The 15,501-nt window shown below is 43.4% G+C and overlaps 1 protein-coding gene across 6 annotated transcripts in view; it reads left to right on the top strand.

The window, feature by feature from the left end:
* The window catches only part of iqsec1b (IQ motif and Sec7 domain ArfGEF 1b), a 216,079-nt gene that overhangs the window by 137,819 nt on the left and 62,759 nt on the right, over positions 1-15,501 (top strand). The window contains exon 1 of one of the 6 annotated variants that reach the window (XM_017450619.3): positions 13,359-13,443. The exons of the other annotated variants lie outside the window; for them this stretch is intronic. Coding sequence (XP_017306108.1) covers positions 13,397-13,443 — 47 coding nt within the window. The 5' untranslated portion in view covers positions 13,359-13,396. Of the gene's footprint in view, positions 1-13,358; positions 13,444-15,501 lie in introns of those variants that run through there. 6 annotated transcript variants of the gene reach the window in all.

Raw genomic sequence — 15,501 nt, 5'->3', positions numbered from 1 at the left:
TGGCAGCGGCCCTGTGAGAGCCTTTAAACTCGGCCACCACGCTTGGAATAATGTCTGCCTCCATTCAGCTCGTATTGCCCCCTCCCACGGTAAGGCCAGAGAAATAATAAAAAACATCACCATGACCTTTTATCATCAGGTCATATCTGGACAGGGGAAGTGGACATGAACTTCCTCCACACCGTGCTCCACATGCTGGTGCATTAACTCACCATTTCACAGAGAACGTAGTACATAGTTTATATAGATCATTAATGATTTCTGTCTCATTTACACAGCAATCCCTTTGTTCACAGAACAAAAGAAAGAAAATGTAATAAGCATGTGCGGTTATATCCCATGGGAGACTCATATTTCCGTCTAACGAAGTCTTTGTTCCGGAGCCCTATATGTTTTATTCACTCTATTCTGTATTCCACACGTTCGAGAGATACAAGTCTTTGAAGAAGACTTTCATATTTAAGTAAACAGGTTTGCTATATACGGTGTATAAGCAGTATTTCTATAGTCATTTTTGTGTAGTTATTTCTAGCGTTGTTTTTACAGCTGATGATCTCAATCTGAAATTGTCCTTGGATATTTCTTTTAGGCTCGATTATATTTTAAAATGTAATATGCGAAATATACTGTAGAAAAAGCTGGCCAAGAAATCTAAATATATTTTAATAGCAGGGCGTGTGTGTGCCGTGAATGTTTTGTCCGGCCTCGCTACATCACAGCGTTAGCAATGGCACGACCTTGCAAATTGATGAAAAGATTTGTAGCATCGTGAACAAATCAGTCTGATAGCATGGTAGTGTAGTAGTAGTGGAGATTTCATCAGTGTCATGCACTTAATATAAGGTCGTAGTTCAACTTGGAGTTTACTTTGTCCCGTTTCTGCACCTGGAGGCATTTACTCCTATGATTCACAGTGCGAGACATCATAAACCCGCCTTTGAACAGAGCTCTAAACATTCATGAGCTCGTATCATCTCCATATTTCTGAATACATCTCTACGTGCGAATGATAACCAGCTTTACGGTGTGATTGCCTACGTCTCGATGCGCCGTCATTCTTCGGTTCGGGAGCCGATAATCTGACTGTTCCATGATCTGAGATTCTGAGTGTAGGAAGTGAGGATTGAAAAGTAGTCATTTTAAGGTTTTAGACTTTTGCTTTTCATCTTCCAGGGTTGAGTAAATGGTGATAAAATCGCCCAATTAACTCATGCATTCAATATATGCCCTTTAATTAATGGGTCTTTATGAATTTCAAATAGGATCCGATTTCCCATGAGAGACATTCAAGTTACGATGCGCTGGAATCACGAGTTGAAGGGATCGATTCGAAAGGCGGCGAAGGTTGAAGGAAAACTCTCTAGGTGTGTGTGCGTGTCGTGTCGTGTCGTGTGTGTGTGTGTCGTGCTGTGTCCTTCCCCAGGTGCTGAATGAGGCCATTAGCGGTTATTGGCGTTGGAGCTCATTCACTGGGATCCGTAACCCAGCTGTGGCCTAAGACTTAACACCTGGTGTACAAGTGGCTCTGATGGCTGAACACTTGAAAATCCTTAGTGGCTCTCCTTAGCTTTGTTCTACAACTTTTGCTTGGCTTTGTTGTTTAGAAGATAAATGAGGCTTGCATTTTAAGTAAATACTAGTTGTCTTTGTTTTCTCCTTCAGTGTTCCGGCTTGATATTCAGGACACAAATACACAAAGACATTTCTTCATAACTCCTTTTGTCTGTGCCTGTGTCTTCTCTCATTCCGATTCAGTATATTCATTTCTTTTATAAACTCTCATTTAACACATTTATCTGGGGTTTGGGTAAAAAAACCTTGTGATTCTGTATTCTAAACCTCTCCGTTCTGACTCGCCTCAGCCAGCTGGATGATGGATGTGTCCTCGTTTAGCAGCAGCGTGTGTTCCCTGCTTCATTCCCCTGCCCCCTCTTGCCAAGATGCCCCCCTTTAACTGCCCCACAGACAAAAGAGCTGTTTGCAGGGCCCCATTAACGAACCAGGAACATGTGTGGCCACTCCGTACGCTTACACATTTATGGGCTCTAAACATGTTAAAGGACCACAGAATGGAAACACTTCCCGGCTATAAATTGCAGAAAGACTGAGTTACGGGTGGATTGAAGTGAACTAACTGTGTGCGTTCTGTTTGTGGAATGAATCGGGCTTTGTTGTTTGAGTGAATTAAGTGCTTGTTATGGAGCAGGGTTCGAGTTAAAGCGCCCTTCTGCCTATTGATCATGTGTAAATATCGATCCTGACAGTAACGGGACAGAATGTCGTGGCCGGAGAAAATAAATTTGGACATTCGGGTAAATTTAGACTGGCAGAATGTCAGGATTTTGAACACCGATTATTAATCACGTGCGTTGTGATGATTTGGAGAGTTTTCGCGATGGTGCTTTTGTTGAGTCTGTGGGAACCGTAGCATCCCGATTGTATTTCTTTACTTGGCAGTGAGAATGAGCGCATTTCTCACTGTCCACTTACACAAAAACACTCTGCTTTTCCAACAGCCAACACTCAGACACTGTCTCTGTGCGTGCGTGCGTGCGTGCGCGCGGGTGTGTGCGCATGCTTGCATGTGTCAGTGAGAGAGACAGACTGTGCTTGAATGTGCATGCGTGTGTTTGCTCCTCGAAGTGGCAGATTGTGAATGTAAGAGCGTGAGAGGGAGCAGAGACATTTTAACTCGGCTAGAATAAATCTACCCTCGCGTAGCGACCAGTGTCCACACACACACACGTGTTCCAAGGAAGGTTTGTGTTTTTAAAATAAACTTTTTTTTTTTTTTTTTTACTTAAAGATGTAAGAAAGTGTTAAAATTACAATATAATAAGGAGATTTCAAAATAAGTGTGTATAGATCTTAGTGATTTTAATACAAAGTCCAAATAATGTAGTATACAATATAGGACAATATCTTTCTATATCATTATACTGAATGACGTTTTAATAGGCTTTTAGGAAATATCCCAGTCTCTAGTACAGAGCCGTGAATTTATTTATTTTTTTTGCTTTCCACTACTATGTACGATATTTTGGTGTGACTGATTTAATAGAAAAATAAATCACACAGCACACAGTGGTTTCTAGACAAAAAGCCAGTCCTCGGTGGGACACCCCTCCCTCCTAGTCGTTGACCAATCGGCAACCTTATCATCAGCCTTCGGTTTAGTATTTTAGCGTCAGGATTCCGTTGCCTGGCAACCAGCATCAGCATTTTTGAGGGAGGCCTTGGCTGGGGTAGGAGAGCGTCCTCACTGAGCACCATGTGCTTCTTCTGATTATCTCCACTCACTGTCCACATGGCTGCTGAAGGGTGTGCACCATCAGATACGGGATAATTAATCCGAGCCCGGCCAGTGGGGGGTTTGTGAGCCTAGCTGCTCTCATCTGCTCTGGGGGACAATAAGACAAGCCCAAAGATCTCTGGGAAGAAAGGAGAGGAAAAGACTGAGAGAAGAAAGCTTTTTCTTCTGTTTGTCCATCGAGCAGGAAGAGAGAGAAAAAGCAAGAGACGTACCGGATGAGATCTATGGGGGGAGGAAATCTTCTTTAGCTTACGGTTCAGTCGTTCACACAGAGCGTGTCTGTTCCATGGAGGAGTGAGAAACAATCCACAGCCGGCCTTTGTGTATGTCTCTTAACATGTGTGGTATCTTCATTGCACAGTGGAAGAGACATGATGGGGGACAGTGTTTATGGCATGTTATTCTGCCCATGGTAAATCTCTGTGGGTTTCAGGAGATGCTTCTTCCTTATGTACCTTCTGGTCAGGTGCTGAGATGAGTGTTAAACCGATTCAGCAGTGTTGAACCATGTGGATAGCTCAGCACTGGACTCGAGGATCCGCTGAGTTGCTAAAGTGTTTATTTTTTTGCTGTCTCCTTTAAAGACCATGTTAAAGTTTAAAGCGTTGTGCTTGGACTACTGGCAGTTCTTGTGCCTGCAGCCCCTCAGTGGCTTCTACAAAAGGTAAGAGGGCTTTCATTTTGATTTAAACACTAAAGGTGCGTCCCAGATCGCACACTCATGCACTACTCTACGCCATTGTGTAGTACAAATAGTGTGATTTAGTGTGTTCACAATGAAAATCCCCCCGAAAAACAAAGTGCACATTAAGTTCCAGGATGATGCACTCATGGAATGATGGCCACTTGTACTCAACGGTCGCAGCTTTCCTTACATAGCGGATGGGGAGGGGCCACATCAGGCTCAGATGCTGAACGAAAAAAAGAAATGTTTACATTGCCAGCAGCCTTATCCTCAACCACCACTTACTGTGTTGATTTTAAATTGTGCGAGCAAAATTCACCTGCGGAGACGATTGCGCCTCCGTGACTGAGATCTTGTTGGGCATAAAGTGAAAATGACCATAAACAGTAAAATGTACCAATTCATTTTGATCTGTTTGTGTGTTTCGCTAATGCTGGCACCATCGCATTCGGTGTGTGTGACGTAATTTGCCCTCAACTGGGAAACAGCGTGTACTTCCTGTTAGTACAATACAGAAAGTGTGCCCTTTGAGACGATACTACCCTTCTAAAATCCATACACTACACAACAGAGAGTATCGTGCGTGGTACAAGTGTATAGTGCACGGTATAAGTGTATAGTGCACAGTACAAGTGTATAGTGCGCAGTATAAGTGTATAGTGCACAGTACAAGTGTATAGTGCGCAGTATAAGTGTATAGTGCACAGTACAAGTGTATAGTGCACGGTATAAGTGTATCGTGCGTGGTACAAGTGTATAGTGCACGGTATAAGTGTATAGTGCACAGTACATGTGTATAGTGCACAGTACAAGTGTATAGTGCACGACACAAGTGTATGGTGCGCGGTACAAGTGTATAGTGCGCGGTATAAGTGTATAGTGCGCGGTACAAGTGTATAGTGCATAGTACAAGTGTATAGTGCGTGGTATAAGTGTATAGTGCACAGTATAAGTGTATAGTGCACGACAAGTGTATGGTGCACAGTACAAGTGTACAGTGCACGGTACAAGTGTATAGTGCGCGGTACATGTGTATAGTGCGCGGTACATGTGTAGTGCACAGTACAAGTGTATAGTGCGCGGTATAAGTGTATAGTGCACAGTACAAGCGTATAGGGCGCGGTACAAGTGTATAGTGCGTGGTACATGTGTAGTGCGCAGTACAAGTGTATAGTGCACAGTACAAGTGTATAGTGCGTGGTACATGTGTAGTGCACGGTACAAGTGTATAGGGCGCGGTACAAGTGTATAGTGCGTGGTACATGTGTAGTGCACAGTACAAGTGTATAGTGCGCGGTACAAGTGTATAGTGCGTGGTACATGTGTAGTGCACAGTACAAGTGTATAGTGCGCGGTATAAGTGTATAGTGCACAGTACAAGCGTATAGGGCGCGGTACAAGTGTATAGTGCGTGGTACATGTGTAGTGCGCAGTACAAGTGTATAGTGCGCGGTACAAGTGTATAGTGCGTGGTACATGTGTAGTGCGCAGTACAAGTGTATAGTGCGCGGTACAAGTGTATAGTGCGTGGTACATGTGTAGTGCACGGTACAAGTGTATAGTGCGCGGTATAAGTGTATAGTGCACAGTACAAGCGTATAGGGCGCGGTACAAGTGTATAGTGCGTGGTACATGTGTAGTGCGCAGTACAAGTGTATAGTGTGCGGTACAAGTGTATAGTGCGCGGTACAAGTGTATAGTGCGTGGTACATGTGTAGTGCGCGGTACAAGTGTATAGTGCGTGGTACATGTGTAGTGCGCAGTACAAGTGTATAGTGCGCGGTACAAGTGTATAGTGCGTGGTACATGTGTAGTGCACGGTACAAGTGTATAGTGCGCGGTATAAGTGTATAGTGCACAGTACAAGCGTATAGGGCGCGGTACAAGTGTATAGTGCGTGGTACATGTGTAGTGCACAGTACAAGTGTATAGTGTGCGGTACAAGTGTATAGTGTGCGGTACAAGTGTAGTGCACGGTACAAGTGTATAGTGCGCGGTATAAGTGTATAGTGCACAGTACAAGCGTATAGGGCGCGGTACAAGTGTATAGTGCGTGGTACATGTGTAGTGCGCAGTACAAGTGTATAGTGCGCGGTACATGTATAGTGCACAGTACAAGTGTATAGTGCGCGGTACATGTATAGTGCACAGTACAAGTGTATAGTGCGCGGTACATGTATAGTGCACAGTACAAGTGTATAGTGCGCGGTACATGTATAGTGCACAGTACAAGTGTATAGTGCGCGGTACATGTATAGTGCACAGTACAAGTGTATAGTGCGCGGTACATGTATAGTGCACAGTACAAGTGTATAGTGCGTGGTACATGTGTAGTGCACGGTACAAGTGTATAGTGCGCGGTACATGTATAGTGCACAGTACAAGTGTATAGTGCGCAGTATAAGTGTATCGTGTGTCATTTGGGACTCAACTGAACTAACTCTTATTTCAGCATAGATGTTTTATGAAAATACTCTCTCTTTTTTTTCTTTTTGTTTTTTTTTTTGCCTAAAAGGCACTTAATTTCACTCAGCATCTGTATTCCTTTCAAACAGTATGACTGAGTATTTCAAATGACCTGAAATATTGTTTACTGTGTCAGTACTCTTTCCTTTTTGCAGCCATGGCAATGATAACCCAGATATTGATCGCAAATCATCAAGCAGAGCTAGTGAATGGGAAACAGTGAGAGTGGGGGGTTAGCAGCTGAGGAGACAGCAGGTTAGGGTAACATAATACGAGGGCTCCATTGTGCTCCTTTGACCTGATGAGCATTTACACCCCTGCTTATTTGTGTTCTGTGCTTCTATCTTGGCCCTAGCTTGACGTGTGTGTGGTCTGGTTGTGAGCATGTGTGGATGGATACAGTATGTATTCAGTAGATATTTCAAATGCTTTGACTCTTGATGATTTTTTTTTTTTGATTGCTTGTTGTCTTCTGAAAGCTTTTTCTCCACGTAATCATTTTTTGCTCTGCTTTAATGCTCTGACGCTCATCAGTTATCAGTTAATGACGGTGTCATAAATTTTATCACACTCATCAAAAAGCAACCAACAGGAGGACAGCATCGAATTACACAAAACTCACAGGACCCCTGTAATGGTGAAACATAAACAGAGCATGCTAGTGGATGGAATAAGTATCCTTATAACTTAAAACTCGCTCTCAAGAATGTTTCCATTTTTCCGACCTGGATCACCAAATGATGTCATCCAGCTGTCCATCCATTTTCTGTATTGCTTATCCTACACAGAGCCGGGGGAGCCTGGAGTCTATCCCAGGGGACTTTGGGAACAAGGCGGGGGACCCTGGGCAGGGTGCCAACTCAACGCAGGGCACAATCACACGCACACTCGCACACTACAGTCAATTTAGAAATTCCAATCAGCCTACAACGCACGTCTTTGGACTGGGGGAGGAATCTGGAGTACCCGGAGGAAACCCCTTAATCACAGGGAGAACATACAAACTCCACACAGGGCAGGGCGGAGGCAAACCCCCAACCCTGAAGTGCGAGGCAGTAACCACTAAGCCACCGTGCCAAGTCAAAATCTTATTGATCATCTCATATCATGTGACCAGTAATAATCTTAAAAGACCCACAGCAAAGTCTGTTCTTGACCGTGGAAAATTCACCAAATTATCCTCGAGTATCATTATATAGTGTGTTGTAAGGCTTTGTTTCCCAGAACTGCTTATTCAATTCATTAAGTGCTTACTAATTAGCTGGGGAGTTAATGAAGGTGTATGTGCGTCAGTGAAGAAAATACACCATCTTAGTTATAACCCTTTTGTGTACTTCAGGGGTATTATAAAACCAAATTTGCACAACTCTTATTTAAAATATCATTCATTTGGATAGGTCTGAATTACATACTCGTCACTGCCCTGGGGGTAGTCATCTCTCTTTCTCATTATAGCACAGAAAGTGCCGGGGGGAATCTTTCAGCTGAGATCTCAGGAAGGTAGAGTTGACCCTGGATTTTTATCAAAGATGTGGAAGAACTCCCACTGGTGGAGATGACATCTCATCTCAGCTGTGGATCTGTATAAAACCTGCAGGCACTGGCACGGAAGAGTTCTCCTTCCCCCGTCCTTATGGCACATGTGTAATTGGGGGATCTGAGCTGAATTCTAGCTTGAATATTACGGGTTTTTTCCTGCTTGTGATTTAACACTTAAAAAAAAAAAAATCAATGAACTAACGATGTAATCATCCAGAACGTGACGTGAAAGACATGAAACAAGCATTTCCACCTTTTCCATTCTTAATATCATCACCAATCGGTGATCCTTTAGACAAAGAATTTGTCAACATGGCCAACATTTTTTTTCTCTGTTGTTCAGCTGATGCTCAAAGTGTTTGAGTGGTGCAGGAGAGCGCAAAAAACAAACAAAAAACAGCGTATTTTATCACTTTATCATCACCGATAACATTGTCCAAGTACCCCTCAATGCAGAATAAAAAGTACACGGGCTGGAGTCGGTCCTGATACAGCTTCTCCTACCTGGGTGGGAGCTAAAAGTCTAGTGCCAACTCGGTGTGTTTCAGGCAGGATTCGTGTGTTTAATGTGTTGTCGTATTATACAGCATTGTGTAGATTAGGATTTGGCGTTAAGGGTTACGGTTAGTTGGAGTTTGATCAGATACAACAAGAACTATCTCCAAAATTCTTGTCCTTTTTTTTCTTTCGGCCAAAGTGTTGCCTAAATTGTTCAATGACATCCCTAATAAATGTAGTCAATGTGTCAAATATATCTCACACCTCCAGGGTCGGGGGTTCGATTCCCACCGTGTCCCTGTGTGTGTGGAGTTTGTATGTTCTCCCCGTGCTGCGGGGGTTTCCTCCGGGTACTCCGGTTTCCTCCCCCAGTCTAAACACATGCACGGTAGGCTGATTGGCGTGTCTAAAGTGTCCGTAGTGTATGAATGGGTGTGTGAGTGTGTATGTGATTGTGCACTGCGATGGATTGGCACCCTGTCCAGGGTGTACCCCGCCTTGTGCCCCATGCTCCCTGGGATACGCTCCAGGTTCCCCGTGACCCTGAAAAGGATAAGCGGTATAGAAGATGGATGGATGGATTAATTCAAGTTCAAAACTAGTTCAAAACACTTATGCACAACTTATGGGAAGTTTTCCTAATCCGTATGTTGAATGGTTTATGTCCCTTTTTCTATTAAGAAAAAGACTGCTCTTTTGATGTATTTTTGAGCCATAACTCAAAGCTTAAATTACACTCCTATGCAAAACATGGAAATGTTGGCAGGACTGGTAATGTCCGATAATCCAAGTAGATGTCACTGGACATTGTGGCAGCGCATAGGCTAGATTATATTGTGATTTTGCGCAAGCCTAGTTTACACTCTGTTTTGAGTCAGGTTGTGACTCAGATAGGAAAATTCTCATCTACCAAGTCTGAACTACAAACTTTGAAGAGCTTTGAGATGTTCCATTACTTCCGGGCGAATAATGGTGGTGTTTAAAGCAACCCATCTAGTAGTCTGACGAATAGGCTGGTGGGACTGTCTGTAATAAGGAAAGGTCGCAGTGGCGTCACTCCATCAAGGTTGCTAAGAAACCGATATGTCTTTTAGATTGCTGAATCACTTGATGCCATTCCAAACACATGAGCTCTTGAAGCGCTTGATGGCCTTCTTTTACTCCACTCCGGTAACTCAACACAATTCACTGGCCTTCAGATGATTAAGTACAGTTTTCATGTATTTTATGTACGTTTGGTTGTACGTCATTACTTACGAATGTTTATTCCTATACATTGATCATATCATCGGGCGTCTAGATGAGAGGAGCTGATCTTAAAAGTCAAGTACCAGTTCTGATCCATTTCACACACGTGAGTTTCACAGAGAGTCTGGGATCAACACAAGCACAACCAATGGAAACGTATACAGCAGCTCGTTAACACCGAGCTAGTTAAGCAGTCTCGGACAATCTCAGCTACTGTCCTCCTGAAGTTAAAGAACTGAATCCCACAGAGGAGGGGGGGGGGTTATACTACAGACCACAGTATAGTACTTTTTCCACCACGGGCGATTTTTGCTGAGGAGGAATAGAAAAAAATCAGCAAAATTTGTGAAAGTGTTAATTACTTTGATTTTGAAGCACTATGTGGGCTGAAACTGCTGACTTATCAAGCATAAGAACAAACTGGTAGTCTGTAGCTAATCACACCAGATGTTTAATAGTTCATCATTGTTCTCTTAACGGACTGCAGTGTATTTAATACTCGGTATGTAAAGAATCTGCTCGGTCCTGTTTTGCCTTGGCCCGTCACTGTTTCACTGTTAAGGGTATACGTGTATACCAGTAAAGGTATATAGCGTGGTGATCGAGAAATCTGAAACCATCATCTACTGTTACTTTAAGCTATGCAAAGTGCTGTTGATGCCACAAAAATGTTATTTCTCTGTGTGCGTGTCCCGTGAAATATCATTCTTTGTGGTTGAGTGAAGAGAGCACAGAGAGAAAACGGTGGCGTTCGAGAGCACTTCAGTTCTGCGATCACTGAGAAACACGCGCCTCCTTTCCTTTCCTTTCCTTTCACCGTCCTCTGTCTACACTGATCGTGAGTCACCAGTTTAAAACATAGTCCTTTTGTAATATTAATTTTATTAGTTCTGAGCTGATATTTAAAAAATTAGAACAAGTTCAGTTCAAAATATTCAGGTAGGCTGTGGCAATCAAGCGACGCTCAATCGGTATTAAAGCACCAAATGTGTGCCAAGAAAATATTCTCCACACGATTACACCACCAGCAGTAGAACTGCTGACACAATCCAGTTTGGTTCCATGGAACGGATTCGAGCTGTTGATATTAAATTCGGACCCTACCTGACGACGTCTTTTAAAATCTTCAACTGTCCAGTTTCGGTGAGCCTTCGCCCACTGTAGCTGTAGATGCCTGTCCTTGGCTGACAGGAGTAGAACCGAATGCGGACGTCTCCTGTTGTAGTCCATCTGCCTCAAGGTTTGACATGTTCTGCATATTGAGATGCTTTTTAACTGAAGCTCTTGACCTGTATCTGCTTTTATGTATCGTTCTACTGGCACGTTATTGAAGCAGGTGTTCCTAATAAAGTGGTCGGTCAGGGTATGTATGAATTACACATACCCAAGAAAACCTGTGAGGCTTTTCTTATCATCTGTACTTCCATACACAATGAACCATTCGTTACTATCTGTATTAACTGCTTCATCCTGGTCAGGGTCGCAGTAGTTCTGGAACAAATCCCAGGAACACTGAGCGTTAGATGGGAGTACACTCTGGATGGGATGCCAGTCCATTGCAGAACCCTCTGCACACATACATTTACTCACTCATTCACACTTTAGGGCAGTTTTAGTGTAGTCAGTGTACCTACTGGCATGTTTTGGGACAGTGGAAGGAAACCTCAGCTGTAATGAAGTTCACGTCGAGCGTCTTTGCATTTTGAGAGATTTTTAATCAGTCTTAAGACCGCTATTCGAAACAGAAACGGGGCAGTCCTATAGCTTGCAAAAATGTTGAAGTTTATCAAAACTGTTGCGGACAGTTTTGTGTGTGTGAGCCATCAGGGGAAAGTATGTTGGCAGGGTCTTTGTGGTCATGAGCAATATTTCCCCCAAATTGTCTACGGCTGCCAAACATATGAAGGCTTATGAAACAGAAAAACACTCTCTCGCTCACTCACTCTCTCTCTCGCTCTCTGTCTCTCGCCCGCTCTCTCTCTCTCTCTCTCTCTCTCTCTCTCACTCTCTTGCTTGCTCTGTGTGTGTGTGTGTGTGTGTGCACACGTGCTAATGAGAGGAAGTAGTGGAGGGTGTTGGTGTCAGACTCACTCAGATGGAGGAGGCTGTGCACACTTTAGCAGTTTGTCTCAGCACATCACTTGTCACTGAAAAAGCTGTCAAACATGTCAAATGATAACAAGAGTGTTAAATTTGGTGAATATTTTACAGAAGTGTTACAGCCTAAATGTTTTGTCAGATTGTGTGTGAGAGAGAGAGAGAGCGAGAGCGCGAGAGAGCAGTTTACCTTCAGTCCTGGGTGTATAGTATAGATCCAGATCTACAGAGACATGCAGTGCTGGGGTGGACTCTGGGGAACAGATTCTGTGCCGAAATGTGTTTGTCTCATGAAACACAACCCTGTGCTCTTTCTGTTTCTTTAGGGTGTATAGTTTCCGAATGTAGCCTCAAGCTACCTATTCTTCTACAAAAGCGACATGATGAATCAAATAAAGGCATCACGGGGGGTGAGGGTGCTGGTGGTAACATGGTTCCAATAGCAAAACCCCAGTAGTGAAGAAACATTCACCCTAAAGCAGTGTCTGATATTGCTTTCCCTGGGTCACATACTCTCTCTAATATTACTCTCCTCCTCATACACTTGCTTTATTTCTTTTAGACATTCCTGTGCTTTAATGGGCTTGTTTTATTTTTTTTGTATTCCTTCTTCGTCCGCATTTTGCTTTCCCTCTGCTATACTGCCTTCTCTCCGTGGTCTCCTCAAGCTTCCTGGAAAATGCCTGTGCGGTTTTAATTTACAGTTTGAGAATGACCCATTTCCAGTTGTTGTTTTTTTTTTGTTTGTTTGTTTTTGCCAAGCTTTATTCACCCACAGCCCTGAATGATGACCTCATACTCTCCTTAATAGGTCTTTAAAGGCATTTTTCAGAGCGACTCCTGACCACAAATCACACTCCACTCTGTATTCCATTACGACACCGTTTACTTTATTAAGATTGATTAAGTCGAGCAGCGTGTCATCTCGGAGTATGAACACTGGTCAGAACAGGATTGGCCCGATCTTCCTCGAGAAGATATGTCAGACGTAGCGTCAGTCTTTCTCACATACACCAGACACAAAGGGAACGGAGTTTCTTCCAACAGATGAGAGAAGCTGACTGTAGAGCTGGAAAAAGTGATGACTGACTAGAGGAAAGGCGTTAAATTAGGAGATAGAACATTCCATATCGTATCTGACTTTAGAGAAGTAAGGCATGGCGTGTCTGAGTTTTGCTTAACTGCTAGCCTTACTTGGTAATCTAAAAGCCCTGCCTAGCAACCTCCCAGAAGGGAACGTTTTGGTTTGGCTACAAAATGAACGGATTGGACACACCAGAAACAACAGAAGTAACTGGAACTTGTTTGAGTTCGTCATCTCTCTCTCTCTCCCTCCCTCTCTCTCCTTGAGGCTTCTCAAGCATCAAACACTGTTCGTGGTCAAGTGAAGAAAGACGTGGAAGGCACGGATTTTCCAGATGCCAGTTCGGTGTTTCTAGCTTTCGTGTTCTTGTTTTGCTTTTGGGTTAAAGGAAACATTTTTTGCGGGGCGGTGGGGGGGAGAGGGGGGGGGTTCTATCTGGAGCAACCAGGTGAAGGATGACCTGGCCATGTTGAACCTGATGTGGAAGTACTGCCTTTCTGTTCGAACAATAAGGTAAGAGACTGTATCAGCTTGACGTGGGGGTCTTTTCCTCCTGAGGGAGGAACACTGCCATGCTCACTGACACCTGTTCTGTCAGTCATACCTAACAGAATGTTCTGGTTCAGAGTGATCTAGAAAGTTAAAGGCAGGGTAAATGTTAAACTTTAGCTAAATAGTAAGGCGTGTTTTATTTATTAATTTTTTTAACTTTGGTTCTGTCTTGGTGGCATTGTGGGTAATTTGCTATTGCTACTACAGGTTAAAACGTCTGTAATTTTATTGCATGGTATTACTGTTTTTGTAAACTGGTCTAGGGTCCGTGGCTTTGTAGGAGGAACAGAGACGTACGTTTTAAGAGTCAGAATGAAATTGTGGATGTTTGTACCGCCATTACATTTCTGAATGTACAGTATTACACAGTTACGAAGTCCAAAGAGCTACACAGTTTGTCTGTGAAGAAACACATGAATTCATCCTTTCCGATAAACAATGTGTTGTGACTCACTTATTTAGTAATGAAGCTGATTTTGATTAATAGACTTGCGAACCTGGACACATCTCCACATATCCGTGTAAGAGTGGAGTCATGAGATCAATAGTAGAGTACTTCTGGCCACTTCCAGTAGACAAGGCTAAAATTAGTGGCAAGGGGCTTTGAGTCAATCCACTAGACTGCACACAAAGTAGTCAGTCACCACTCGCGAAATTCTAAGCTGTATAATTTTCTGCCTAGTATTTGAGCAACCACAGCCTTCGCTCTGTTTTTCAGCTTCAGCTCTTCTTTCTATTCATTCTGTGCTCGTTGCATTGCGCCTGCATCTGGCACGTGTACGTTTTTGGATAACTGAGCGCTTTGGGAGAATTTCCATCCCAGTTCCATCCGCCGACACCCGGCCTCCTTATGCTAGTTCTCCTCTCGTATTAAATTTGGAGTATCTCGTTTTCCTTTAGCAGCGTCTAATGGAAACACGTTCTCAGGAGAACTGCACATGGTGCGTTTATATAGTGGTTTTGAATACCTGGTTAAAATTCTTTCACTCCGTCAGTGCTACTGGACACTCTGGCTGAAGCAAGTAGCCTGTGGTTTAGTACATGGACAAGGATGTGGTTGTGAAATGCACATTTGTGGCCTAGCAAACGTTTATCTGGACTGGCCGATGTTTAACAGGAAGCCGTCCACTTTCAGCAGCAGGCCACAGGAAGTCTGCACTGCTGGCATTTCTAATAGCTCGAGTCTGTTCTTTATTCTCACATCTAGGTATAGCTCAGTGTTTTTCCTGCTCTACATCAATGCCTTTTTGCCATTGACTTTTGTGAGAGTTTACACTCTTTCTTACTTCATAAGGACCAAAAGGTTGTTTTGATCCTCTGGGGTTGAAACCAAGCCAACTGCTGCGAATACCATTCTTGCTTCACTGGAGGTATTTGTATTAAACTTGTACACCTTTTTTAAAAGCCTGCTGACTTTTGGCATGAAGCAGTCATTGACCATCGCTAAAATAAATGGTTTTTCACAAGCTTTGGCTTTTGAATATTCTAAATTCTTGAGGAAAAAATCAGCCATGTAAGAGTAGAGGCCAGGCAACCTGATCCGGCCACTGAACGGAGCAGGTTGTTTGAGTGCATGGTATGATTAATTTACTGTGTGTAGGCTTCACTTCAACCTGGACATACCCTGTCTGTCCTGGTTCAGCTTGCCTCTTTCTTTCTTTCCCACCCCTTGAACAGGGAGCTGCCTTTTTATTGTGGGACTTCATCAATCTTCCAGATATACCGCGTTTCCACTGCCTGTCTGGCACCATTCATGACCCCCGTGTTTGTCACTTAAACAACCTTTTTTTGATGCTGGTGAAGATCATTGCCTGGACTTCTAGTTGTGACCTGTGTATTGGACCCTGTACAGGTTGGTCGTCTTGGTTTCTTGAGCTGTACATCAGCGTTGTGTGCAGACAGGACTCCTGTTGTGCTTAGATTTAAGGACTCCAGACCAGAATACCTTTTTGGTTCTTTGCTCACTTCGACTACAGCGTTAAAACATTGCTCTGGGAAGAAACTGGAATTTCTGACAGG

Source organism: Ictalurus punctatus, chromosome 21, assembly GCF_001660625.3.
Source record: "Ictalurus punctatus breed USDA103 chromosome 21, Coco_2.0, whole genome shotgun sequence".
NCBI lineage: Eukaryota > Metazoa > Chordata > Actinopteri > Siluriformes > Ictaluridae > Ictalurus > Ictalurus punctatus.
Note: the sequence above shows the minus strand (reverse complement) of the source record. Positions and strands in the feature narration are given on the sequence as shown.